At 44.3% G+C, this 27,028-nt stretch overlaps 2 protein-coding genes across 13 annotated transcripts; both read left to right on the forward strand.

Annotated features, from left to right (window-relative positions):
* The first annotated feature begins 40 nt into the window (after positions 1-40).
* On the forward strand, positions 41-5,893 carry LOC139568691 (putative nuclease HARBI1). Of its 9 annotated transcripts, XM_071390709.1 has the most exons (11): positions 41-2,479; positions 2,839-2,909; positions 2,997-3,173; positions 3,264-3,325; positions 3,408-3,494; positions 3,582-3,623; positions 3,692-3,865; positions 3,945-3,980; positions 4,079-4,633; positions 4,915-5,026; positions 5,121-5,893. In XM_071390709.1, exons 1-8 carry the CDS (start codon positions 2,322-2,324, stop codon positions 3,978-3,980), a joined length of 807 nt encoding a protein of 268 aa, XP_071246810.1. In that variant the 5' UTR covers positions 41-2,321; the 3' UTR covers positions 4,079-4,633; positions 4,915-5,026; positions 5,121-5,893. The 9 variants fall into 9 exon arrangements, with proteins under 9 accessions (XP_071246810.1, XP_071246802.1, XP_071246803.1 ...); XM_071390701.1 differs by adding an exon at positions 4,703-4,818 and having other exon boundaries at positions 41-2,909; positions 3,582-3,865; XM_071390702.1 differs by adding an exon at positions 4,703-4,818 and having other exon boundaries at positions 41-2,909; positions 3,945-4,633.
* Positions 5,894-6,698: 805 nt separating this feature from the next.
* LOC139568686 (centrosomal protein of 95 kDa-like) lies at positions 6,699-25,480 on the forward strand. Of its 4 annotated transcripts, none has more exons than XM_071390690.1 (21): positions 6,699-7,391; positions 11,121-11,249; positions 11,548-11,655; positions 13,312-13,425; positions 14,736-14,853; positions 15,560-15,681; positions 17,556-17,791; positions 19,950-20,016; positions 20,124-20,191; positions 20,403-20,575; positions 20,958-21,087; positions 21,430-21,547; positions 21,823-22,019; positions 22,146-22,250; positions 22,419-22,572; positions 22,868-23,046; positions 23,295-23,369; positions 23,563-23,715; positions 23,967-24,113; positions 24,293-24,364; positions 24,548-25,480. In XM_071390690.1, the coding sequence occupies exons 1-21, from the start codon at positions 7,367-7,369 to the stop codon at positions 24,722-24,724; spliced, it is 2,667 nt and encodes an 888-aa protein (XP_071246791.1). In that variant the 5' UTR covers positions 6,699-7,366; the 3' UTR covers positions 24,725-25,480. The 4 variants fall into 4 exon arrangements, with proteins under 4 accessions (XP_071246791.1, XP_071246790.1, XP_071246793.1 ...); XM_071390689.1 differs by having other exon boundaries at positions 6,700-7,391; positions 20,955-21,087; XM_071390691.1 differs by having other exon boundaries at positions 6,701-7,391; positions 20,955-21,087; positions 22,146-22,235.
* The last annotated feature ends 1,548 nt before the right edge of the window (positions 25,481-27,028 follow it).

Raw genomic sequence — 27,028 nt, forward strand, 5'->3', positions numbered from 1 at the left:
CGGAAGTTAGTTGTTTGGCACAGTTTATGACGTGATTATTACCCCATTTTTACAGTAACCTTCATTACTTGAGCCAAATTAAGTACTAATGTATTAACTTATTCAACATGCACAACTTATAAATCATTTAAAAAATGAATGCAGGCAGTAGACGCAACATTGTTTTTACACAGGAACACTACGTTAGCTACAACTTCTACTCAATAGTCTACTGAAAGAAGCAACAATAACATTTCCCCCAAAATTGATGGGAATCAAATATGTACAAAAGCAAATAGTGATCACTCCCAACGTTTGCAATTAACACCTATCTTCAAATCAAATTTGACCAATGTTCATTTTAATGCAGTCAACAGATAATGGATACCAAAGACAGGCAGAAACTGCTTCTCTAATAGAAAACCCAGATCCCACTTGTTGGCGACGTTAAGGCGACTTTTGCTAGCTAAACTCATGCGCAGAAACACACGTCATCGGTTTTAACGGATTGCGCACGTGCAGGCGGTCAAATCGAAAGGCACTAGACAATGTTTGTTTTACGAAAATGGAAAAGTGTAAGTTTGTCGCTTTCAATAGGTTGGAGTAATAACATGTTCAACTACTTAACTACCTTCTATTGACACTGTTGACTCATCAGTAGGAAAGATTTGTTTCTCTTTTGGCCCATTCAACAACAGAGCGATACGAACCTTGTTTCAGCAGGATGTTGTATCTATCTATACCTTATGTCATGCCTTATTGGAATGGATTTATTGATAATATCTGTTGGAAAAAAAGTTTGGATGTTGCCACACACATACCTACTTGTTAACAAAATTAAGGAGGTTTCCTTTAAAATTATTCATAAATATTATCCTGCCAACCACTATATGAAGAAGTTTAAGGAAAACATCAATTCAAATTGCTCCTTTTGTAATGACCACCCAGAAACAGTGTTGCATCTTTTTTGGCATTGTATACATGTAAGAAAACTGTGGCAAGACATCAGTAGATTTATAATTGAACACATTTATGAAGATTTTACACTATTGTGGAGAGATGTACTGCTTGGATTCTTTACATACGATAAAAATAAGCTGAAACATTTTTATGTAATTCATTTCATTATTCTTTTGGACAAATTTCATATACACAAATGTAAATTTACTAACAAAAAAGCACATTTTCTTACCCTACAAAAATAAATTTAACTGTATTTTAAGACTATTAAATACTCTACTAACAAAAAAGCTGTTAGAATTGTAAGTGTATGTATGTCCCTTAAGGTCCTTGTGTAATTGTAATGTGATATTGTACCCCCTAGCTTGATTGTCCATTATATATCATCTATATATACTTGTGTTTCCTTATGTACTTTCTGTATTGATTTGTTGTTAATAAAAAAAATATAATAATATAAAAATAAAATTCAACTACTTAAGACATTGGCTCGAATCTAGATTATGCCTTTATATTTCTAGAAAATTAACAACTAAGGAATCATTTTCACTTCTGTTTCCATAGACCCAGGTTTATTAACCCCTCAAATGTGCAACCTGTAATGGAAACTGTTGCGGCACTCGAGGACCAGGTTTGGGAAACCCTGGTTTAGACGGTACAATGATTCTCTACAATGACTGCTTGTTTTGTCACATAAATTGAAATAAGGCGAACTATTAGAATTTAAATGCACCCTAGCAGGCAATTTTTTTATTTTGGAAAGGTTTTATCACATTTCCTTTAAAAACAGCTCATATATATTTTTGTATATCAGTTTATACATATAAAAACGGCATAAAAGCATAAAAACAGCATTTGAATATTCCATTTAAATTTGTTAAAAAGTACATGTTGTTAAAAACAATAGAAACAACCATGAATAAAATTACTTTTCCTTGTAAAAACATAAAATCTGTAAAAGCCATTTAAACTGTGTACAAATGATTTCCCAAAAGTAAAACATTTGTAAGACATGAAAACATCAACAACAAAAAAAACTAACTTTGTTAGCAGGCAATTGTTGCATCTATTTTCTATGCGAACTTGCTGAATATCGACGCAAAAACAATCCCTGTAGTGTAGAAGTGAATTACTTCTCAAACCCCAAACCCAGTCCTGGGGCCTGTTGCACAAAAGTAGAATTAAGACATCCGGGATAAATGACTCAGCTGAGCTCAATGAAGCCAAAACATGTGCGTCCAGGCTTAATTGGTTGCACAAAGACCAAGCCAGGATGAGCAGACACGGATTCATTAAACCAGGTGAAACCAATCCTGGATAGGTGCGCGCTCACGGCTCACTCAAATAGACCCCGCCACAGATCACAGATTAACTGATTTACCATGGCAACTAGAGCCGCGTACTTTTCCCCGTCGGAAGCACAAATCCTCATGGAGGCATACGAGGAGGTAAAAGATATAATTAAGAAGAAAGGCAACACCGCCACAGTGATAAAGCAAAGAGAAAAAGCGTGGCAAAGTATTGCAGACCGCCTGAATGCGTAAGTAGTGCACAATTACACACTCACCGCTCCGCTGAAACATCACAATTACAATTCAAATATTTAATTCACATCTCCAAAAATGCAGTTGTACTGTAATTATGAAACGGTTAAATTTTTTATTGAAATGCACTGCAGATATGAGTGAAATTGTGTAAAGTAACTCCATCACACTGTATAAAGCTATGATAAATGTTTTGATATTTTTACTGAAAACAAGACAAAAATACCAAGTAATTTTTTGCAGTGTGACTCCATTAAATGTGTGTGTGTGTGTGTGTGTGTGTGTGTGTGTGTGTGTGTGTGTGTGTGTGTGTGTGTGTGTGTGTGTGTGTGTGTGTGTGTGTGTGTGTGTGTAGATTAAACATGAACGGGCCAAAACGGACATGGCAGCAGGTCAAAATCAAATACAAGAACATTCTGCAGAATGGTATGGTCCCTGACTAATATTTAACAAAGCACAAGCATATATTGTACCCAGAAGGTGCCTGCTCACACATTGTCTGTACTGTTTTAGCAGTGAAAAAGAATACCCACAGACAAGGCACGGGTGGTGGGTCACCAAAGGCTGACCTTACCCCAGCAGAGGACATGGCCTTGGAACTAAATAAAGGCAGGCCCGTCTTAGAGGGGATCCCTGGGGGGAAAGAGACGAGCATAGGTTCCTCCCAAGATGCCACCCGCTTCATTCAAGGTATGTCCTTCCATCTCTACATGGGATACAACCACATTCATATTGAATCAATTTGGACTGTCTGACTTTGGTTTACCTATTGCCTTGCAGTGTCTGGCAGCACTGTGTTCCTGTTAGAGCCACCAGCACAAGCACCAGACGATGCTGATCCAGTGAGTACTCCATCAAAGGCATACTGTAGGCCTGGCATGTCTTGTCTACTAGCTTCAATATGAATCCGATTAAATGTGATAGGGTGAAGGCCCCAGTGCAGCAGCAACAGCACATGATGGAGACGATGATGAGGAGGAGACCATCTCTCTGGATTCCAGAAGGCATGAGGTATCATGTTAAGACTGTGAAAGTACTATTTACTCTACAATGGTGAGGAGTCCTCATCAAAATCCAAAAATCTAATTTCTTTTACAGGACCCAGATGCTATACAGTGGGAAAACCAGCCTGGCAACATAGTGCGTATTAATAAAAGGACACCACATCCTGCCAAATTCCAGCTGCGCTAATTGTATTGTGTTCACAGAGCTCACAAGCTATCAGAAAGTTGTATGGCAACCACCTCCGGCGCCAAATAGAACTGGCAGACATAGACATTCAGTACAAGAAGAAAAAGATGGAAAATCTTGCACTGGAGTCCGAAATAAAAAAGAGGACAATTAGGAAACTGGACCTTGAAATAAAAAAACTTGAGAGGGAGGTGAGATATGCCTTCAATGTACACTGTATGCTAACTGTAACACAAATGTATTAATCATTATTTTTCTTTCCTCCCCCAGCTCCAAGAAGATGACACAGCTCAAAATAAAAATTAGGTATATTCTCGTAAAGTCAAGTGAGCCATGACATATGAGCTCTTATTGTGAGCACACAGGACGGTGGCATCTTTCTAAGGTTTTTTTTATTTTCCCAGCAATCAGTACAACCAAGTCATCGTTATAAGGCATCGCCCTCTTTTGCCCACCCCCCCAGCACCAGGTGTGGCCACTAGCCTATATGAAGGCCCAAAATTGTGTGTTCCTTTCTGCTCTGACAATGGCATGCCCATTCGTGCGAGATGTGGTGGATGAAGAAGCACTTGTGCTGAGGAGAGCCTTCAGGCGAGAAAGGGTCTTCAGGGACCGGTTGGACCCACTGGCCTTCCCTGATGACCATCTATATGAAAGATACAGGTTTTCTGCAGATGGCATCAGGTATCTATGCAGACTACTGGGTCCCAGGATTAAGCACCGCACTGCACGGAGCCATGCACTGAGTGTGGAGCAAATGGTTTGTGTGGCCTTGCGCTTTTTTGCTAGTGGAGCCTTCCTGTACTCAGTGGGGGATGCAGAACAGCTGAACAAGGCCACAATTTGCCGCACAATAAGGAGTGCGTGTCTGGCTATCAAAGCATTAGCAGATGTCTTCATCTCCTTCCCTGGCCACAGAAGACTCTGTGACATCAAAGAGGAGTTCTATAGGATTGCAGGTAAGAGGATCTACAAATTACAGGACAACTGTTAACACATAGTAGGATACTCATTACTTTGTGTGACAGGTTTCCCCAATGTCATTGGTGCAGTGGACTGCACACACATAAGGATAAAAGCCCCCTCAGGTGCCCATGAGGCCGATTTTGTGAATAGGAAATCCTTTCACAGCATTAATGTTCAGGTGAACATAACTTTTTGATATTGTCCATTGACGAACACTCTGCATTGCCAGTGATGTGCATTGATTGGTGTAATATTCCTCATCTTATGATTTCAGATGGTCTGCAATGCTGACTGTGTGATCAGCAATGTTGTGGCAAAATGGCCTGGCTCAGTCCATGACTCCAGAATCTTTCGGGCCTCTGAAATCTATCAGTGCCTATCACAAGGTAAGCCACACAACCCCTATTTATAACCATCATGGCTGTGTCAAGAATATCACTGTGTTTATGAGGTAGTAATGATGAGATTTTGTGTTGACAGGTGAATTCTCTGGTGTGTTGCTGGGAGACAGGGGGTATGGCTGCCAGCCTTTTCTCCTGACACCTTTCACAGACCCCCAGGAAGCACAGCAGGCCTACAACCATGCCCATGCCAGGACCAGGGCCAGAGTTGAAATGACCTTTGGCCTCCTGAAGGCACGCTTTCACTGCCTTCACAAATTAAGGGTCAGCCCTGTTAGGGCATGTGATATTACTGTGGCTTGTGCTGTCCTCCACAATGTGGCCTGCCTGAGGAAGGAGAGGGCCCCCAGAGTGCCACCAGCCATGGACTGGGACAATCCGGCAATCTTCCCTGATGACGACAGTGGTCGGCTGCTGAGGGACCAATATGTGTTGAATTATTTTAGTTAGTATGTGTGCTTTAAATTTTGGTTAAATATGTCCTGCGGTGGCAGAGGAATTTGGGTTTTTTTGGGTTCGTTTTTTGATGAATTTGGCCTCTTATGATGTTTGTGCGGTATACTGTGTGTAATACAAGGCTGCAGGGAGGCTACTGCATCCATTCATTTGTCTGTTCAGTTGATGTGTATGGATTTGTCCTGCATTTATTTTAGTGTGCAGACATGCAGGGTGTGTTATATACAGACCTTTGAATGTGTATGTATCATTTTGTATAATATGCTTGGATTCTGTGCTTTCCATCTTGTAGAGTCACTGTGACTTCAGTTTCGAAAGGAGCTGATGGTTTACCTGCTTTGTTTTGTCCTTATTCAATAAAGGAACATAATGTTACACATTGTGTTTTTATATTCATATGGAATGTGTATTTGTTTATATGACAGAGTACTAGGGCCACACTGAAGAAAAAGGATAAAGTCATAAATTTATGAGGCTGGTTCTTTCTGCAGAAAAGCTACATATTGTTTTTACAGTTTTGATACTTATGACAATGTGATACTTAATATTCTGGCACATCAGCATGTCTTTGTTTATGAAACCATACTGAAGTACAATTTCACGAAATGCCCCACATCTGTCATTTTAACAACTGTCCTTTAAAACAACTGGTTACAATATTATGACTTGTGTTTTTTTCCCCTCTGTGGCCCTAATATTCTATCATTTTATATATAGCCTTATAGTCTATGGGAAACTGTAAATTATCTAATGATAGCAACATCATCTAAAAATCATTTTTTATCCAAAATCATTGAAATTAATGATCACAAACGTTTAAATAATAACAGTGGGTCTAGTTATATGTGATAACAATGTATAGTGAGCAGTGAAATAACTATTGGTTTCCATTTGTGGTGACTGCTGACTGACATTAGGGATGAGATTAAATAGATCCTGGAATTTAGCCTGGTCTGGAGCAGGCTAGCTCCACAGAATAAATCTCCATGGTAATTTATACCATAACATATCCTCCTGCCCCCTATCCATCTTTAGTGCAACCGGATTACGGATCAATTGAGCCAGGATCACCAAGATATCCTGGCTTAATCCCTTATCCTAGTTTTGTGCAACAGGCCCCTGGTCTGCTTCGCTAGCCATCCCGGAAGTCTCGCGATGTTGGGCCTCTGGGTTTAGAAACTCTGGGAACTACTTTAAGACAGATACTCGGAAGAACACCCTGTCTACCGTGTGATATTTTAATAACAAATATGGTTAATTTTTTTAATGTATGTCCGGGCTATCTTGTAAAATAACAGAAGAGTCAACTGGACTAACTAGAAGAAAGAAAAAAGAGGACAAGGAACCCATTTTCCCGATCGTTTATACGCTACTTCCGGAAACAAAGTACCAGTTTACCATGGTCATCACTAGTTACCACAGCCACAAAGTAACAAACCCCGCCTATTTCTACAATGTATTTTCTTAAAATTTGATTTTAAACTTAACCGTAACATTGACCACACTGCTAAGCTCATGCCCAACTCCAACCTTAAATTAAGGCCAAAAGCAAATTTTAGTTTTCATGAATTTTTACAATATATCCATTTTGACTTTGTGTTTTGGGTAACTAGTGGAAACCGTTTACCACCCAATCAGAAAACACTTGCATTTTAAAATGTCGATTACTTTCTTGTTGGCAGCCGGCACCCTTTTTCATTTCTGTTCTCATGATGAAGGTTTATCAGTGAGTGATTAACCTCGAAATTTGGAAAACGTACTGCTACTAGCTAGCAATGCGAGTAACTCTTTTCAGAGGTCAAGGGAGCCAGTATTGTTGCCAGCTCGACTGACTACCACACAGCTAGCTAGCGCGCTAGTTAATGCCCAATGGGAACCCAAGAAGATGAGAGAGGTAAGCTAACGACGGTTAATTTACTAGTTAACTAAGAAGAAATAGCACCTAACTTGGTGGCTACTGTATTTAGTAGCTAGCAATATCAATCAGGAGAATAACTACATAGTAGGCTATTTAAGGAGTTATCCAGTACTTTTCTTAAACCTAGCTATCTAGTTACTGTAACATACATAGCCAGTTTGCTAACTAAAGTAGTGTTCTTTGCGTTAGTATTAGCTGGCTTACCACACTGTAGTTGGTGTTGCTAACATTTCTAAACTTAGCTACTGTAAAGTTAGCTAGCATACTGTGCCTGCCCGCGCATGCCCACAAATTAGCCGCCAATATGTCAACAATCATGTTGGGATGGTTGCCACCAACTGAGCAGTTTTGTTGTGCAGTTTTGTTGTGTCAACAAACTGAATCAAATCACATGTATATAAAGTCCTTTTTACATCAGCAGATGTCACAAAGTGCTTATACAGAAACCCAGCCCAAAACCCTAAACAGCAAGCAATGCAGATTTAGAAGCACGGTGGCAAGGAAAAACTCCCTAGAAAGGCAGGAACCTAGGAAGAAACCTAGAGAGGAACCAGGCTCTGAGGGGTGGCCAGTCTTCTTCTGGCTGTGCAGGGTGGAGATTATAAGAGTACACGGCCATTAAGGCCAGATCGTTCTACAAGATGCTCAGATGTTCATAGATGACCAGCAGGGTCAAATAATAATCAAAGTGACTGTAGAGGGTGCAACAGGTCAGCACCTGAGGAGTAAATGTAAGTTGGCTTTTCATAGCCAAGCATTCATAGGTCGAGACAGCAGGTGCGGTAGAGAGGGAGTGGGATTGGGAGAGAGAAAGGGTCAAAAACAGCAGGTCTGGGACAAGGTCGCACGTGAAGTGAACAGATCAGGGATCCATAGCCGCAGGCTGAACAGTTGAAACTGGAGCAGCAGCACGACCAGGTGGACTGGGGACGGCGACAGCCAGGAGTCGCCAGGTAGTCCTGAGGCAGTGTCCTAGGGCGCAGGTCGTCAGGGAGGAGAGAGGGAGATTACTTAAATTCACACAGGACACCAGATAAGACAGGAGAATTTCACCAGATAGGACAGACTGACCCTAGCCCCCAGCACATAGACTATTGCAGCATAGATACTGGCGGCTGAGACAGGGGGGTCGGAGGACACTGGACATGATACCCCCGGACAGGGCAGGGCCAACCAGGCAGGATATAATCCCACCCACTTTGCCAAAGCACAGCCCCCACACCACTAGAGGGATATCAACAGACCACTAACTTACTACCCTGAGACAAGGCCGAGTATAGCCCACGAATATCTCCTCCACGGCATAAGTCCGTGGGGGCGTAAAACCGGACAGGAAGGCCACGTCAGTGACTCAACCCACTCAAGTCGAGTATAGCGAAAAAATCCTGGCACAACGTGACGCACCCCTCCTAGGGACGGCATGGAAGAGCACTAGTAAGCCAGTGACTCAGCCCCCAATATGTTCAGCCCCCAATATGTTCCCATCTCTCCCAGTGGAGAGATGGGAGCCGGCCAGGCATAGACAGCAAGGCGGTTCATCACTCCAGTGCCTTGCCGTTTTCCTTCGCACCCCTGGGCCAGACTACACTCAATCATAGGACCTACTGAAGAGATGAGTCTTCAGTAAACACTTAAAGGTTTAGACCGAGTCTGCGTCTCACAATGATAGGCAGACCATTCCATAAAAATGGAGCTCAAAAGGAGAAAGCCCCTGCCTCCAGCTGTTTGCTTAGAAGTTATAGGGACAATAAGAAGGCCTGTCACTTTTGACCGTAGGTAGGAGTAAGTCGATGTAGCAAGTCCATGTAATGCTTTGTAGGTTAGCAGTAAAACCTTGAAATCAGCCCTAGCCTTAACAGGAAGCCAGTGTAGAGAGGCTAGAATTGGAATAATATGATCACATTTTTTGGTTCTAGTCAAGATTCTTGCAGCTGTATTTAACACTAACTGAAGTTTATTTAGTGCTTTATCGGGTTAGCCGGAGAGTAGAGCATTGTAGTAGTCTAAGCTGGAAGTGACAAAAGCATGGATTAGCTTCTCTGCATAATTTGGGGACAAAAAAATAGATTTTGCAATTTTACAAAGATGGAAAAAAGCTGCCCTTAAATATTGTTGATATGTTCATCAAAAGAGAGATCGGTGTCCAGAGTAACGCAGAGGTCCTTCATAGTTTCATTTGAGATGACTGTACAACCATCAAGATAAATTGTAAAATCAAACAGCAGATCTCTTTGTTTCTTGTGACCTAGAACTAGCATCTCTGTTTTGTCCAACTGTATTTTTTATTTTTTTTATTTCACCTTTATTTAACCAGGTAGGCCAGTTGAGAACATGTTCTCATTTACAACTGTGACCTGGCCAAGATAAAGCAGGTTTAAAAGTAAAACATTTGCCGCCATCCACTTCCTTGTGTCTGAAACAGAGAGAGATTATATAATGAAAACAATAGTGGTTCTAAAACAGAACCTTGAGGAACACCGGAACTTACCATTGATTTGTCAGACAAACCATCCACAGAGATGAACAGATATCTTTCCAACAGATAAGATCTAAACCAGGCACAAACTTGTCCGTGTAGACCACGTATTCCCAAACTGGGGTACGACTACCCCTGCCGTCTTGGGTACGCCAAATAGAAATGTGATTAACATTTTAAAAAATCTTCACATTTTCAAACAGCACAGAATTTAATCAGGAGCCACTGCCAGATTTCTGAATAGGGCTGCGCTCAGTTTCTTGCCTTGGCAAATTGCACTGTTAAGACACGGATGCCCTTTGCAACCACGTACCTTTGCAAGAGTGGATTCTCAGCCCTCACTAGCATGAAAACTAAATACAGGCACAGACTGTGTGTGGAAAATGACTTAAGACTGAGACTCTCTCCAATACAACATTGCAGAGTTATGTGCATCCTTTCAAGCACACCCTCCTCATTAACCTTTGGTGAGTTATTCACAATTTTTGATGGACAAATAAGGTTTTATATGTAAGATGGCTAAATAAAGAGCACAATTATTAATTATTATTATTTGTGCCCTGGTCCTATAAGAGCTCTTTGTCACTTCCCACGAGCCGGGTTGTGACCGCAACTCACACTCATTCTTATGTTTAATAAATGTTTCGTATAGTGTGCGTGTGGCAGGCTTACAATTATGGCAAAAAACAACATTTGAGAGTGCGATGACCCTGTTGCTAGAGGGGGTACGCAGCTGTAGGTTGAATGTTTGATGGGGTACGGGACCATTAAAAGTTTGGGAACCATTAAGGTTTCCAATCTCTCCAAAATAATGTGGTGATCGATGGTGTCAAAAGCGGCACTAAGGTCTAGGAGCACGAGGACAGATACTTGGTCTGACGCCATTAAAATGTCATTTACCACCTTCACGATGTAGTCTCAGTACTATGATGGGGTCTACAACCAGACTGGAGCGTTTTGTATACTTTATCTGGCTTCGGGAAGGCAGGGAGTTTCTGCTTAACAGCTTTGTCAAAACATTTTGAGAGGAATGGGAGATTCGATACAGGCCGGTCGTTTTAAACAATTTTCCGGGTTAAGATTTGTTTTTTTCAGGAGAGCCTTTATTACTGCCACTTTTAGTTTTAACATAGTCTAGTTCATAACTGCTCCAAGAAGTATGATCTACACTATGCACTTTATGAATATATTCAAGGTCTGCATTTAGTGTGTAATGTCCTTTTTTACAGATTGGGTGGACGTGGCGAATGATATCCTTAGCAAGTGTCACATTAACCTGAGACTGAGGAAGGTGACGGACTGTAATGCCAATGTTTTTGTCGCCCTGTATGAGGTCATCTTGGGGGAGAAAGTCCCAGGTAAAGTTTACACCAAACATGGCACAATAAACATGCCCACCAAAAGAGCAATATGTGTTTTTTGAGACCTAATCAACCGTCCCATGTTAGTTCATTTTTTTTTAAAGAAGAAAATGCTGCACTGCGTGCTGTTAAGGCCAAGAATTGAGTGCTTTAGAGGAGAGCATTCTTAGAATTTCAAGAATGCTACACAGTGCTACTTATGATCGTCAAACCTGCCAACACAAGGCTGTGTTTGTTAATGAGCTAGTAAGTGGCCAAAGTAGAGGCTGTGATTTGGAACCGTGTGTGTGTGTAGACTACATCGCCGCCCCGGGCAGTCAGGAGGATGATGTCCACAACATCCAGTCTGTGATCGACTCCCTGGCTCTGGACTACCTTCAGATCAGCCTTTCACACATCACAGGTGAGCGGCTCTTACTCTTGATTCACTATTCACTAGTTAATTAACTAGTAACTACTCCTTTATTCCCTAGGTATTCACTAGCTATTCAGTCAATCATCTGACCAACTCAAATGTTATTTGTCACGTGCTTCGTGAACAGGTGTAGACTAACCGTGAAATGCTTACTTCCAAACAATGTAGAGAGTAATAAATAAATACGCAATGAGTAACGATAACTTGGCTATATACACGGGGTACCAGTACTGAGTCGTTGTGCAGGGATATCAAATCAAATTTATTTATATAGCCCTTCGTACATCAGCTGATATCTCAAAGTGCTGTACAGAAACCCAGCCTAAAACCCCAAACAGCAAGCAATGCAGGTGTAGAAGCACGGTGGCTAGGAAAAACTCCCTAGAAAGGCCAAGACCTAGGAAGAAACCTAGAGAAGAACCAGGCTATGAGGGGTGGCCAGTCCTCTTCTGGCTGTGCCGGGTGGAGATTATAACAGAACATGGCCAAGATGTTCAAATGTTCATAAATTACCAGCATGGTCAAATAATAATAATCACAGTAGTTGTTGAGGGTGCAGCAAGTCAGCACCTCAGGAGTAAATGTCAGTTGGCTTTTCATAGCCGATCATTAAGAGTATCTCTACCGCTCCTGCGGTCTCTAGAGAGTTGAAAACAGCAGGTCTGGGACAGGTAGCACGTCCGGTGAACAGGTCAGGGTTCCATAGCCCAGGCAGAACAGTTGAAACTGGAGCAGCAGCACGGCCAGGTGGACTGGGGACAGCAAGGAATCATCATGCCAGGTAGTCCTGAGGCATGGTCCTAGGGCTCAGGTCCTCCGAGAGAGAGAAAGAGAGAATTAGAGAGAGCATACTTAAATTCACACAGGACAGCGGATAAGACAGGAGAAGTACTCCAGATATAACAAACTGACCCTAGCCCCCCGACACATAAACTAATGCAGCATAAATACTGGAGGCTGAGACAGGAGGGGTCAGGAGACACTGTGGCCCCATCTGATGATACCCCCGGACAGGGCCAAACAGGAAGGATATAACCCCACCCACTTTGCCAAAGCACAGCCCCCACACCACTAGAGGGATATCTTCAACCACCAACTTACCATCCTGAGACAAGGCCGAGTATAGCCCATACGAGGTAATTGAGGTAGATGTGTACATATAGGTAGGGATAAAGTGACTAGGCAACTGGATATATAATACAGTAACAGCAGTGTATGTGATGAGTCAAAAGAGTTAGTGCAAAAAAGGGTCAATGCAGATAGCTAAATAGTTAACCAATAGCTACCAGGACTAACTATTTAGCAGTCTTAATACATGGGGGTAGAAGCTGGTCAGGGTCCTGTTGGTTCCAGACTTGGTGCATCGGTACTGCTTGCCATGCGGTAGCAGAGAGAACAGATGATGAATGCTGAAAGAAAATCAAGTGATCTATTTAGCTACAAGCAGAGGGTCTCTGGCTAAATTGCTGTTTAGATTTCAAAGCACAGCCTTGTTCAGAGCAAACACAAGCCTCTTTGTTTAGGAAAATTCACTGTAAAACGATGCAGACTGGTTGGATCTATTAAAAGGACAACAATGTGGTGTTGATTATAGTTCCACTGATTCATGGCTTGTCCTAATGTTTTTTTTCTCCCCGGCTCTAGGCGAGAACATTGTACGAGGGGACAAGGAGTCCATCAAGAACCTGTTGGAGATCTTTGACGGGCTGCTTGAATACCTCACCGAGCAGATCAGTGAAGAGGAGTCGCAAAATGGAGGTAGACAAAAAATATTTTTTCACTCCATTACCCTCTCAACTGTTACATTTAGGCTAACCTTATTTTATTTAACCAGGAAGTCCTATTGAGGTCAGAAGACCTGCCTGATATCACCCCTGTTCTTCCTGATCTGATATCACCCCATCTCTCTCAAACGTTATCTGTGTCACTGAGTGAGACACAACCCTGTTTGGGTGAGATCACCCACACATGAAGTGGACATAATGGTCTTTCTAAACCCGGTTTAGAGGTGGCTGGCTCTGGGATTACTGGGAAGCGGTTGGCCCATTCAATTGGCAGCGCTCCGCAAGCCTTTGTGTCCGTCTATGGTGGAATGGTGGTCTGCTGACCCTCTCTCCCATCGCAAAACACCAATTAGACTTTTAATGACCGACTATCAGCTCTGGAAATTTAAATGACATGCATTGAAAGAAGGCTCTGGTGAAAAAGGCTGATTTATCAAAATTGACGGGGTTGGTGGCTTGCCGTGAATCCGAAAGGAGCTGTGAATGTTTGTCTGTGATGCTACAGACCGCGGTTCACCAATATTATCGACCGATACTGGCCTATTACAGCTATTATTGTATTGGCTGATAATTCCACCGATAACCGATTATTCAATCTATAGGATGAAAAAAGGGACTCTCATGCTTACCTTAACACTTGCTGCCATTCTCATTGTTATTCATTTCACAATGTAAGAAATCAATATTTGAACCATATTTCTTAGACAATTGTTCTTTTGAATAGCAATTTATGCGTATACAGTGTGTGAAAATTACACTTTAATTTTCCCGGCATAAAACAGTATATCGGCAGATACATTGGTATCAGTAAACTTTTGCGAAACCGATATCGGACCCAGAATAACGTATCGGCCGGGCTCTAGTTTAAACCTGTTGATACTTCCAATTAGTGGGATAGGCTACGCGTGAGTCACTACAGATAATGTTACTGTCACACTCGATGAACTCTTCGATGCACTTTCACAATGACATGGCGAGAACAGTTGCTTGTTTCACTTCAGCTTTCGGAAATGGGGTTGGATCATTACTGTGTCTATGAGCTCCAATGTCTATGGATCACTATGTCCCGAGTGCTTATTCTACTACTCTAACCGAGTGTGTTAATGTGACTTCAATATTTGTATAATTACAGACTGATTGTTGGTCTGAAAGTCGACTGGTAGCCTGTTCGTTTCCCCGTTGCATCACAGCAGGAGCCTGTCAGCGTCACCACATTGCGGCACGCTGTAATCACCCATCTCTCTCTCCTCCCTTCTTCAAATCCTCCCCCTTTCCTCCCTCCAGACAAGGAACCAAACGGTGTTCCTGTGGAGGATGCCCCCTTCCCTACAGGGCCAGTGGTCCCCCAGACAGAGGAACAGATGTCCCTAATGGAGAGAGCCTCCCAGTATTCTAGTGTGCAGTGAGTGTTTCAAGATATTCCACGCAACACGTTCAATGTACATTTCCATGGTTTCAGATTCAGTTCCGTGTTCGAGCAGAGTTCCAGCTCTGTTGATACAACCAAAGACACTACGTCACGAGACAAGACGCTTGCGAATGCCATTTAGCAGATGCTTTTATCCAAAGCGACTTAGTCATGCATGCGTACATTTTACATACGGGCGGCCCTGGGAATCGAACCCACTACTCTGGCATTGCAAATGCCATGCTCTAGCAACTGAACCAGACAGGACCACTTCAAATGTCATCATCGTGCAGGGCAAGTCGGTACATCCTGTTGACACAACAGCCAGTCAGGGAGCAGCCACACAACACAAATGTCAACAGGAGCTGCGAATGTTAAGGTTGGACACGGAACACAAACATCTGTGACATCACTATGTCTACTCAGCCTGTCTCCGACGGCTGTCGCACAGAAAGGCTGGCTGGAAAGTCAACAAAGCTGAATGAGTCATTGTGGGTGACGTAAACCTCAGTTCCTAAACCAGGAAACCCAATGCACTGTTTAGAAACACGTGCAGGTTGTAGTTGTTCTGACTTGGACTGGTATCACACGAACCAGACACACCGATGCACTGTCCATTGAACTGTTTGGGTGGTCTGTTCTTTGATTTACTTTGATAGTGATACATCTGTAACTTTACAACGTTTCTTTGCTCTTCCAGCTCTGCCGTCCAGTCTAGCAGCAAACCTTCCCTCCACTCTTGGAATGAGGAGGAGACGGGCTCGACCAATGAGCTCATCCTCCTGGGAGACTCCGCCCGCACGTTCACGGCCAAACAAGAAGGTAGGCGGGAACCGAAAGCTTGTTCCTGGCTCGTGACATAGAATGCTGAAAAAGGAAAACATTTCCTCTGTCTTTCTGGATTTACATTCAGACTCAAATCAAATCCCATTTTATTTGTCACATGCTTTGTACACAACCGGTGTAGAGTAACAGTGAAATGCTTACTAAACGGGTCCTTTTCCAACAATGCAGAGTTAAAGATAAAACACAAGGAATAAATACCCAGTGAATAACAATGAGTAAAAATAACATGGCTATATACAGGGAGTACCTGTACCGAGTTGATGTGTAGGTGCACGAGGTATTTACATGGCATTCAGACGCCCTTATCCAGAGCGACTTACAGGATTAGGGTTAAGTACCTTGCTCAAGGGTAAATCAACAACAATTTTTTTTTTTTTTTTTGTAGCTAATTGAGGTAGCTATGTACATAAAGGTAGGGGTGAAGTGACTAGGCAATATTATAGATAATAAACAGTAGCAGCAACATATGTGTTGTGTGTGTGACGTCAGCATTCATGTGTTGTTTGGGTGTGAGTGTGTGCACAGAGTCATTGCAAAAAAGGGTCAATGCAGGTAGTCTGGGTAGCCATTTGATTAGCTATGTAGCAGTCTAATGGCTTGGGTGTTAAAGCTGTTCAGGGTCCTGTTGGTTCCAGACTTGGTGCACTGGTACCACTTTCCATGTCATTGGCTTGGGTGGCTGGAGTCTTTGACAATTCTTTGGGGCCTTCATCAAACACCGCCTGGTATAGAGATCCTGAATGGTAGGGAGCTCGGCGCCAGTGATGTACTGGGCTGTACTCCCCACCCTCTGTAGCGCCTTGCGGTCTGATGCCTTGCAGTTGCCGTACCAAGCAGTGATGGTGCAGCTGTAGAACTTTTTGAGGATCTGAGGGCCCATGCCAAATCTTTTCAGAGAGGTTGTTGTCCTTGCACCACACTGCCAGGTCTCTGACCTCATCCCTGCCTCGTCGTCGGTGATCAGTCCTACCACCGTTATCGTCAGCAAACTTCATCCACCGTTCGCTTATCAAACGGCACGATGCTGATGAGGTATCCAGTTTTTGCTGTCTTTCCTATGGAATTCTTTATGGAGACAGTGGGGAATGTTAGGTTATTATGCGGTCAGGGGGTTAGTTTTTCCTCAAGTGGAAGTAAAAAACAATTGTGTCACCTTTTCCTTTTAAAAGCCCTCGTCCTCTCATTAGTTTCCACTAAGTGGATGAGTCTCATGAGTCCCTACATTTGGTTTTAATGATAGTCTTCAACAACGGTTTAGGATACGAATGGCCTGTATATGTGTCTTTGCTCCATGGTATGGATCTTATGTATATTCGCTAGACAATTTATTTATTTTTATTTTACCTTTATTTAACTAGGCAAGTCAGTTAAGAACACATTCTTATTTTCGATGACGGCCTAGGAACAGTGGGTTAACTGCCTTGTTCAGGGGCAGAACGGCAGATTTTTACCCTGTCAGCTCGGAGATTCGATCTTGTAACCTTTCGGTTACTAGTCCGACGCACTAACCACTAGGCTACCTGGCGCCCCACAATGCCAGGGTTATTGGCAAGGCATTAATAGCTAGGAGTACAGAACTGTATCTGAGAACATAATTCAGAACTGTAGGCTACTTAAAGAACAGTGAACCAGTTAGAGGCAAATCTGATTTGTATAGAAAGAAAAATAATATTTTACTTGAACCTTTTGTTCAAACATCCTGCATAACCCTATTATAACATGACATGAATAGCCATAACATCTGTTAACCATGCGAACTTCAGTACTGAACAGTGTACACATACTCCTACAATACATTACCTACAAAATCTACACCTCTAACAGCTACCTATTTTACCCCTCACTAACAGTGGAAGCCTCTTCACAAGCCCTGAGCCCCAGCACCACGGGTGCTCCGGGAACCCCAGGCACCCAGGCCACTCTACTGAGGGAGCCCCTGCGCTCGGCCATCCCCCTGCAGCCCCCCTACCAGACTACCCCCCACAGGCCCGACAGAGCTCCCGGCTCGGGGAGCCAGTCTCCCCCAGCCAACGGTCTCGGCAGCGGGGCCGCAGTGGAGCAGGAGGCACCCGCTGGCACCTCGCAGGTATGTCCATCGAGCCAAACATAACCATGCTGAATCGATTCAAATTACGCTTAACTCTTGTTCGTTGCTTCGTAATACAGTATCAACTTTCCGTTGTAATCAGTGTTTCAAAGCTCTCGGCAAACGACTGTGTTCTGAAACATGTTCTGAAGTGACCTCAGCCAAGTACAGTTTATAGAACTCTAGCTTCCTTCCTCTGAAAAAGGAGCTTCCTTCCTCCTCTGACAAAGGAGGAGCTGTTGCCGACTCATCCAAAATGGCCACGAGACGCATCACAGGAGTCACTTTTCCAACGTGTTCCTCCTCTCTGTTTACGGGCGACAACACTCCTAACCTGGGAATGACGTCACATCCCACCTGCATGCCTCTGGCAAGCAGTCCAGACACGCTAGCAGGGGCAAATGCTTTCCACTTGTTATTCCATTACCAACTGTGGCTCGCTCTGTCTGAAGACTAGCCAGTACTGTGACTGAGAAATTGGACATGGGTGGATCTAGAGTTGGAGAGAACTTTAATGTCTACGTATACTCTGCCTGGCATACCTCAACAAACTTGGCTAGCTCTGCCTCTAGTCAACGAGTTGACTGAGAAACAGTTCTCCAGTCACATGCCATTTACAATATGACCCAGGGCCATATGTCCCCACCAACACAAGTTGCCACCCTAGAAGGAATGTAATGTTTCCAACTGCTAGTCTCTCAACTGGGAAGAAAGACTGCATCAGTGGAACAGACCAGTGACGCAACCAAAGATATAGTCCCTGTCAGGATAGAAATATCCAGAAAATGATGTCATGGCTTTAGAAGCTTCTGATAGGCTAATTGACATCATTTGAGTTAATAGGAGGTGTACCTGTGGATGTATTTCAAGGCCTACCTTCAAACTCAGTGCCTCTTTGCTTGACATCATGGGAAAATCTTTTTAAAAATCTGTCGATTATAGGACTCGTTTTACTGTGGATATACACTGCTCAAAAAAATAAAGGGAACACTTAAACAACACAATGTAACTCCAAGTCAATCACACTTCTGTGAAATCAAACTGTCCACTTAGGAAGCAACACTGATTGACAATAAATTTCACATGCTGTTGTGCAAATGGAATAGACAAAAGGTGGAAATTATAGACAATTAGTAAGACACCCCCAAAAAAGGAATGGTTCTGCAGGTGGTGACCACAGACCACTTCTCAGTTCCTATGCTTCCTGGCTGATGTTTTGGTCACTTTTGAATGCTGGCGGTGCTTTCACTCTAGTGGTAGCATGAGACGGAGTCTACAACCCACAGAAGTGGCTCAGGTAGTGCAGCTCATCCAGGATGGCACATCAATGCGAGCTGTGGCAAGAAGGTTTGCTGTGTCTGTCAGCGTAGTGTCCAGAGCTTGGAGGCGCTACCAGGAGACAGGCCAGTACATCAGGAGACGTGGAGGAGGCCGTAGGAGGGCAACAACCCAGCAGCAGGACCGCTACCTCCGCCTTTGTGCAAGGAGGTGCACTGTCAGAGCCCTGCAAAATGACCTCCAGCAGGCCACAAATGTGCATGTGTCAGCATATGGTCTCACAAGGGGTCTGAGGATCTCTATCTCGGTACCTAATGGCAGTCAGGCTACCTCTGGCGAGCACATGGAGGGCTGTGCGGCCCCACAAAGAAATGCCACCCCACACCATGACTGACCCACCGCCAAACCGGTCATGCTGGAGGATGTTGCAGGCAGCAGAACGTTCTCCACGGCGTCTCCAGACTCTGTCACGTCTGTCACATGTGCTCAGTGTGAACCTGCTTTCATCTGTGAAGAGCACAGGGCGCCAGTGGCGAATTTGCCAATCTTGGTGTTCTCTGGCAAATGCCAAACGTCCTGCACGGTGTTGGGCTGTAAGCACAACCCCCACCTGTGGACGTCGGGCCCTCATACCACCCTCATGGAGTCTGTTTCTGACCGTTTGAGCAGACACATGCACATTTGTGGCCTGCTGGAGGTCATTTAGCAGGGCTCTGGCAGTGCACCTCCTTGCACAAAGGCTAGCTAGCCACTGAGACTCCTCCTCCTGCTGGGTTCTCTTTTGTCAGTTTGATTGTGAATTCTCCCTCCCCCATTGAGTGGAAATGCATCCACCCCTTTGTCTCTGTCTAATGAATGACTTTCTCTTCTTTCTTTTCAGTCCCCAAGGCCAGTGGCTGACACAGTTACAAATGGAGTGCGCTCGCCAGCCTTCAACCATTCACCCGGTGATGCACGCTGTTCAATGCATCAGAAAATAAATGTGTAGCACCTCCACACCATGTATCAATTCGACTTATTCAACCTCGTATTCCTCCATGTTTTTCATTTGTAGTGGAGAGTGAGAAGTCTGTGTCCAGTCAAACCAAGGCCAGGCTAGAGGAGGCCAAGGAGCAGCCGGAGGTAAGGCATGACTAACCGCTCGCCCTCTGGACAGTTGTAGTTACAATGTCTCAAATGAGGGCTAATTCAATAGTTGAAGTCTATCTCATGCCCAATTCAAATCTAATTATTTGCTAATGCATGTCCAATTCATGCCCAATGCATGTTCAATCTACAGCTAATTAAGGACAAAATTGTATAATTTTTTGCAAATTTCTCTCGTTCTCTTTAGCCTACCAGTGTGGGGCCCAGGAGGGTTCTATTCCGGACACAGCCAGACATTCATTTCCTCACCCTGCAGGATGAGCTGGAGGACAGGGCACCACTGGACACTGAGGAGGAAGTTGAGGAAGAGACCTTCACGCAGCAGGACAGCTGGGCTCACAGGGGGCAGACTGTGCTCAGGTAAGAACAACACAATGGGAGGTGGTTAGAATAGCATTGTAGATGCATAGCGAGAAAAGCAATATACATGCACATAAGTTAGTTACACACAGAGGCCACTCAATCTAACATTCACCTCCCTGCTTCACCCTTTCTCTGTCTCTACTCTTCCAATATCTCTTTCTACCTTCCCCCCCCTCCCTCTCCTCTCTCTCCCTCTCTCCTGTCCTCTCTCTCCCTCTCTCCTGTCCTCTCTCTCCCTCTCTCCTGTCCTCTCTCTCCCTCTCTCCTGTCCTCTCTCTCCCTCTCTCTCTCCTCTCTCTCCCTCTCTCTCTCCTCTCTCTCCCTCTCTCCTGTCCTCTCTCTCCCTCTCTCCTGTCCTCTCTCTCCCTCTCTCCAGCAGTAGTAGGGTACTAGAGGAGGAGGATTGTGAGGAGCCTCTCTCCTGGCGCAGACAGAGAAACAGGAAGGCAGAACAGGAGCTGCACCACATGTCTGAGAAGCTGTCCCGACGGCTAGAGGAGCTGGACCTGGTGAGTGGTACACTCGTGTGTGTGTGACGCACTTGTCATTATGTGGACCTTACTGGTTAGTCCAATGACTGTGTGTGTCAAGCTATATTTACATTGTGGGGATACGGGACGAGTTCTGAGCAGTCTCACCGCGTGTCGGATGCCTTACAGTCCCATTCACCCGGAGAATCATCCCAACCCGACGTGCTTTCACTTTGCGTGCTTCGTGGCTGACCATTAATCGCACTGGTAAATTGTGTGTGGGGGGAAAACGAAGGTGTCGGGAGCTGGGATTGTGTCACCTCCGGCATCTCAGCAATGTAAATCTAGGTTTTAACGTGTGTGTGTGTTTCCACTCGTCAGATGTTAAAGAGAGCGCTAGGAGAGAGCGGAGAGCCCGACGAGGTCAAGGAGGTGGACAAACAGTCCCACCACAGTGACAGTGTCATGGAGTGTCGCAGGCCCCCAAGGAGGCCAACGGGTACATACACTCCACCTCTTCAATCACGTCAGGGGCCGTATTCATACAGCGTCTCAGATCTTGGATCAGTTTAGCCTTTGATATCATAAGGAATACGATTTGTATGGGCAGATCCTAGATCAGCACTCCTTCTCTGAGATGCTTTGTGCATACGGTCCCAGATTGCACCACACTTCTCCAACAAAATCATTATCATTATTGACCAGCAAAAGTCATTATTGACCAGCTCTATGATTTAACGTTCCCTCGGCTTTAACCTTTAACCCTTCTCTCAGGTACGCCGCGAGCACCCACATCCCCCTGTACCCGCTCCCTGTCCCCCTCCCCTCCCCGGGCCCGCCGCTCCCTTTCAGGTCAGCTAGAGGGCGCCGCGAGAGAGGCGGTGAGTGGAGGGGTCACACAGAGACACACCGCCGCCCGTACGCGCCGACGACAACTCCGCCATCTACAGCCCCAGCACAAACACCGCCAGGTCAGAGGGAATTGCCACATCATCACATTGACCAACGCCATATTCAGTATAAAGATGGTCACCTTTTTTTAAAAAGAGACAAGTTGAACAGTCCAACATAGTTGGTGTGTACACATCTCTCTCTAGCTGGAAAGAGCCTATGAGGAGGAGCTGAAAGTGTACGAGGACAGAGAACGGGCTGCTATGGCCACGGAACGAACCAGAGCACATGAGGCGGTAAGCGAGGGAGAGGTGTGTGTAAACAGCATCAGACCTACTCATTGTAGCCCTGGGGAGCTGTGTGCGTTAGACACCATGTGACTGTGTACACAGTAGCCCTCCGGCAGAGACTGCGATAGAGAGACTGTGTGTCCCAATATTATCTACAGCAGATGTTCTATGTGTGCTTCTGCCCTGTAGGAGAGGGAGTACAGAGAGGCCATACTGAGAGATGTTCCCCGAGCCCCCAAACCGTCCCAAGTGTACACCACAGCAGCCCGACACCGCTCCCCTCGGACCAGACAACCAACTCCGGGCCGCAGGCGACAGGACAAAACCAGGAGAGCCCCACCAAGTAAGACCCCCAAGCTGGAGTCTCTGCCAGTGAGATGGAGACCGTATCAACTCAAATCTAATCAAAGTACAAAGTGGCTTCCTCTCCTTCATTTGCCCTGAACTAAAAACGCAGCATTGGCCTCGGTGAAACTAATATGGAGGATGCCTACTTGGCTATCTATTCCATCCTATACATATGCCTTAGGAGAAAGAGCTTGATATGGATTTGCGCATTAGTCTAAGTTCACGGTATGGATTTGTCCCTCTATATTAACTGTTTGTGCTTCTCGCTCTCCCTCTCCCCCGTTTTCCAGTGAAGGTGAAGGACAACGACCTGCTCCCCCTGCTCCTGGAGGAGTTCCCCCACCTGCACCTCTCGCCCCACGCCCTGGGCAGGATGTGGCAGCAGCAGCTGGGCCAGGTGGACCGCCTCAACGCCTCCCTCTCCCTGGACAACCAGAGGCAGGGGCCACGCACTAAACTCACCAGCCAGGTGGGGGCGCTATAACACACTATCCACCATATAAACCACAGGGCGAACTGGGAGGGTTTAGCTTAGCTTGGCTTGCCAGTTGGATCTCTGCAAGTCTCCTACCTGTCTGTAACGTTAAAACAGATGTCTAAGTGCGGAGCCTGTGATTGGGCGAAGACCCTATAATGACCCCCAGAGACCAGGGTTCACCATTGCAACCTTTCCACCTCGATCTCCTCCCGTTAACTCGTCAATATTTCTCTCTCCAGGTGGAAGAGGCTCAGAGGAGACACAACCTGCTGAGGGAGATGATCCACAAAGAGCAAGAACACAACAGACGCCTAGTGAGCCACTCAAAACATGCACGAGCTTCAGCATACATGTAGGCTAGACACACACACACACACACACACACACATATATTACCAGTCTTATGTCTCTCACACATTCTCAAACACACACACAGACACACACACCAAGCAATAATACAAACAGCCCCTCTAACTGTACAGCCGTCTCGCTCCTCTCCCCCTCCAGAGGGATTTTAAGGAGCGTATCCAGCAACAGAAGTCGACTCAGAACCGTCTGAAGGAGCAGAGGCAGCAGATCGCCCGGGCCAAGAAGTACCACGGTGACTACCACGTCCAGCTCCGCGCGCGCATGATGAGGGCCCGCACGAAAGAGGAGAGGGTCAGTTAGTGACGCCGCGCTGAGCCTCGATCCCCAACACGGTTTAAACTCTCCTAGAATTTCATGTTGCAACGCTTCACAGTACTTTCCATTTTCCACACATGTATGTTTTTGAAGGGAAGATTTGACACAATTGTCATGTATTTAGCTCCATTGTAAAGTCAAAAGTAAACCGGTCATGAACACAATGACTATACAAACACATGTTGGTTGTTGGTTGTATAAGTGTGTGTGTGTGTGTTGTGTTCCAGATGTTTAAGCAGGTGTTTGAGGAGGGCTTGGAGGTGCAGAAGGCCTGTCTCCGAGAGCAGAGGGCCTACGCCAAGGAGCAGCGCCAGGAGCACCAGAACAAACACAGAGACCAGATCCAGTCTATGGAGAACTATTACAAGGACCAGGTAGAACCAACACACGACCCTCTTTCATATTAACACACACACACATTATACGGAAGTAGTAAGAGTAAGACCAAGACCAAGAAACGGCTTCCTGATCTCGTCTCTGTTCCTCCATCGGCACTGATGTGAAAGAACGGGACAGCTGAAAGCTAATTCCACGCTGTTCTGACATATTTCAGTTTTCATTATTGGCCGAAACTCTCGCTATAGAGAGACAGGATATCCAAGTACGGAAGAAGGCCCAAGAAAAGGTAAATGCATGCTCATGCACACACAGTTTACCACATGTACCTGTACTTTGTCTGCACATTTTGGGGAGATTGAGATGAATGCTCATTCTTTACAGGTGAGCTTTATTCAGGGTTCACCATGTGACTACTTCATACATCCTACGGTATTGGGGTCAGGATATTAAAGCGTTTCTCTCTCTGCAGGCCCTTCAGAAGATGAAGCGAGAGCTGCGCTCCAAGATGGAGAGGGAGATAGGCGAGCTGCAGGAGATTATCGTCCAGAACGATGACGACGACTACTTCCACGGCCTGGAGGTCCAAAGGTTACGGGGTCGCGTGCAAATGGCTTCCTTCCAGTACAACACCAGCTGTCTGCACTGACCCCGCTAACGAGCTAGCAATCTATAGCTACCTACCGCTAACTTTCCTCCGGCTGCTAAAAACAAACTCTAAAGTCTCTAAAAACCCACGGATCGGAGTCCTACTCTTTGATTTGTTTTAAATACTTGATTATTTAATAATGTTAAAAAATATATATTTAAAGACTCCCCACTGTGCATTTTGTGTGCTGTCGTTTTGATTTTGTCATGTGGTAAAGATGTGTAGTCCAGTGAATTGTCTTTCACAACCAAACGGGACCATTGTGAAAATTGGATGCAACACTAATTATGAATGTCATGTCAGGACAAGATTCTTTGATTTCATTTTTCCCCCTCTTCCTTTTAATGGTATGCAGGATTTGTCTCCCGTAGCGTTTGTAACAATGTTGATGAATTGTTTATTTGATTGTACTGTAAATGACCTATTAGTCTGGTTTTTATGTTATAGAACTAACCCGCTACGCTTTTCCAACACCAGAGAGCGTTGATAATCAGAACTCTGTAAAAGTTCCCTTTGCCAGTATACTACCGTACAAATCAGACGGTTAAAAAGACATACGTTTACAAGGCCAAGGAGCATGAGAATAGGGTGTATGGGGCCGATTTCAGAATCAGGAACTGTATGCCTTTCCTATGCACTTCTCAGTAATTGGTATGGAGGCGTCTAAGGAGGTCTGCGGGGGCGGTTCCATTGCACACTGAATACATTTGAATTAAACCCCAGACAGCACACCCACTGGGTGTCCTACCAATTTGATCAGGGAGTTTTCTTTCTTTCTATTCAATTCTCTAAAACAATCAATTTTTTTTACATTTGAGTTTGATCAGTGCAAGACTTGAATGTAGAACCATGGAGAATGGTTCCGAATATAGAAAGATGGGCATGAAAACATATGCATATTTGTCTCCGTTCAGTACCTATGGGTACATTCATTTTAGGGAATGAATCCTAATGCCTACATAATTGTAATTTAGAGAATATAATAGTTTGGTATGATACATATACCCTAATTGCCTGCACTGATCATTAAACTGTGAGGGCAAGTGCCAAGTCTTCAAAGTAACGGTTTGAGCTCCGTAATGATTAATAAGTCTATAGGTCCCGATTTGATTTTTACTACAATTTTCTTTTGGCCTTCATGAAATATTATCCACTATTACTTGACTCTCAATCACAAGGATGTGACTGTGTTTACAGAGGAAATAAAGGTAAGTTAAATCAAATGTAATGGAATGTATGAAGGGAATGAACACTAAATTGGCTGTTAAATATATTGCCCTACCTGGTTATTACTTATGGTGGCTAAGAATATTTAACATATGCTATAGCCCACAAATGAAAGGTAACAGGAAAAGTCGGCGGGCATATGATTAAAACATTCTTGAGAGCGCAAAGGTTACATTTGATGTGACTTTTGTCATCCAATTTGGTTTGCGTCTCAATCCCTACAAATTATAAAGCCATACATGAAAGATTCTGCATAACGACACAGCGTTTCATACTTCACTGTAGGAAAGGGGCATAAATAGCCCTGCCTGGCATGTCAGTCTCCTGCCATGACTAGATTCACATTCATCTCCAGGTAAAGTAGATCTATAAGAATGGTCATTTATCCTATATTTACAATCCCCTTATTCAAACGGATTACTCATTGACCTACCTAGTATCAGTTTATATAATTATTAATTAGGACATGGAGATTGTGGAGATTTATATAAGAAAGATGCTTTTCCCACTTGAAACTGGCAGGTTCTCGACCTTATTCATGGTTGCGTGTAAAAGTGGTGGAATTAAGTTAAGGTCAGAATATGGAATATCTGTGGACACAAGCAGCCACACCATCATTTCTGTGCTCTCCAACCTAAACGCCTACCTTACTGGCACTTCCCCCATGTTTAAGTTCAAATTTAGAATAACAGAAAAGTTAATTAAAATAGGAATAAAGTTAATTTTACACACGCTAAACTCGGGTCTAAATGTCTCCTATATGAACCGACATTATATAGGTGTGAGAACATCACTTATCAATCGTGTGTTCCGTCAAGGACACTCGTTCCAGGGACCCGGCCCTGGTAGCGGATCGGTCCCTGGTACAGTGCACCGGTCTGAACTGACCAGGGCCGTTTCCCAAAAGCATGTTAAGGCTAAGTTCATGATGCTTTTGGGAAATGAGCCCTGGTGAAAAGCCATCTTCATGAGCTTCCACTACATTGTTTTCACCTGTCAAATCATTGCAGATGAGAGGATGGATTTTGAGCAGGATTTTGAAATTGAGAGCCTACATGGTAAATAATTGGCCCTCAT

This window comes from Salvelinus alpinus, chromosome 2 (genome assembly GCF_045679555.1).
Source record: "Salvelinus alpinus chromosome 2, SLU_Salpinus.1, whole genome shotgun sequence".
Classification (NCBI taxonomy): domain Eukaryota; kingdom Metazoa; phylum Chordata; class Actinopteri; order Salmoniformes; family Salmonidae; genus Salvelinus; species Salvelinus alpinus.

What these genes read in the sequence shown, in the direction of transcription:
- LOC139568691 (XM_071390700.1), top strand. Translation starts at nt 4,162, where the DNA reads ATGAAGGCCCAAAATTGTGTGTTCCTTTCTGCTCTGACAATGGCATGC. An exon ending in GGAGTTCTATAGGATTGCAG is followed by an intron (nt 4,634 to 4,702) that starts GTAAGAGGATCT and finishes TTTGTGTGACAG; the next exon opens with GTTTCCCCAATGTCATTGGT. An exon ending in TTCACAGCATTAATGTTCAG is followed by an intron (nt 4,819 to 4,914) that starts GTGAACATAACT and finishes TTATGATTTCAG; the next exon opens with ATGGTCTGCAATGCTGACTG.
- LOC139568686 (XM_071390689.1), top strand. Translation starts at nt 7,367, where the DNA reads ATGGGAACCCAAGAAGATGAGAGAG. An exon ending in CACCCGCTGGCACCTCGCAG is followed by an intron (nt 17,792 to 19,949) that starts GTATGTCCATCG and finishes CTTTCTTTTCAG; the next exon opens with TCCCCAAGGCCAGTGGCTGA. An exon ending in GGCTAGAGGAGCTGGACCTG is followed by an intron (nt 21,088 to 21,429) that starts GTGAGTGGTACA and finishes TCCACTCGTCAG; the next exon opens with ATGTTAAAGAGAGCGCTAGG.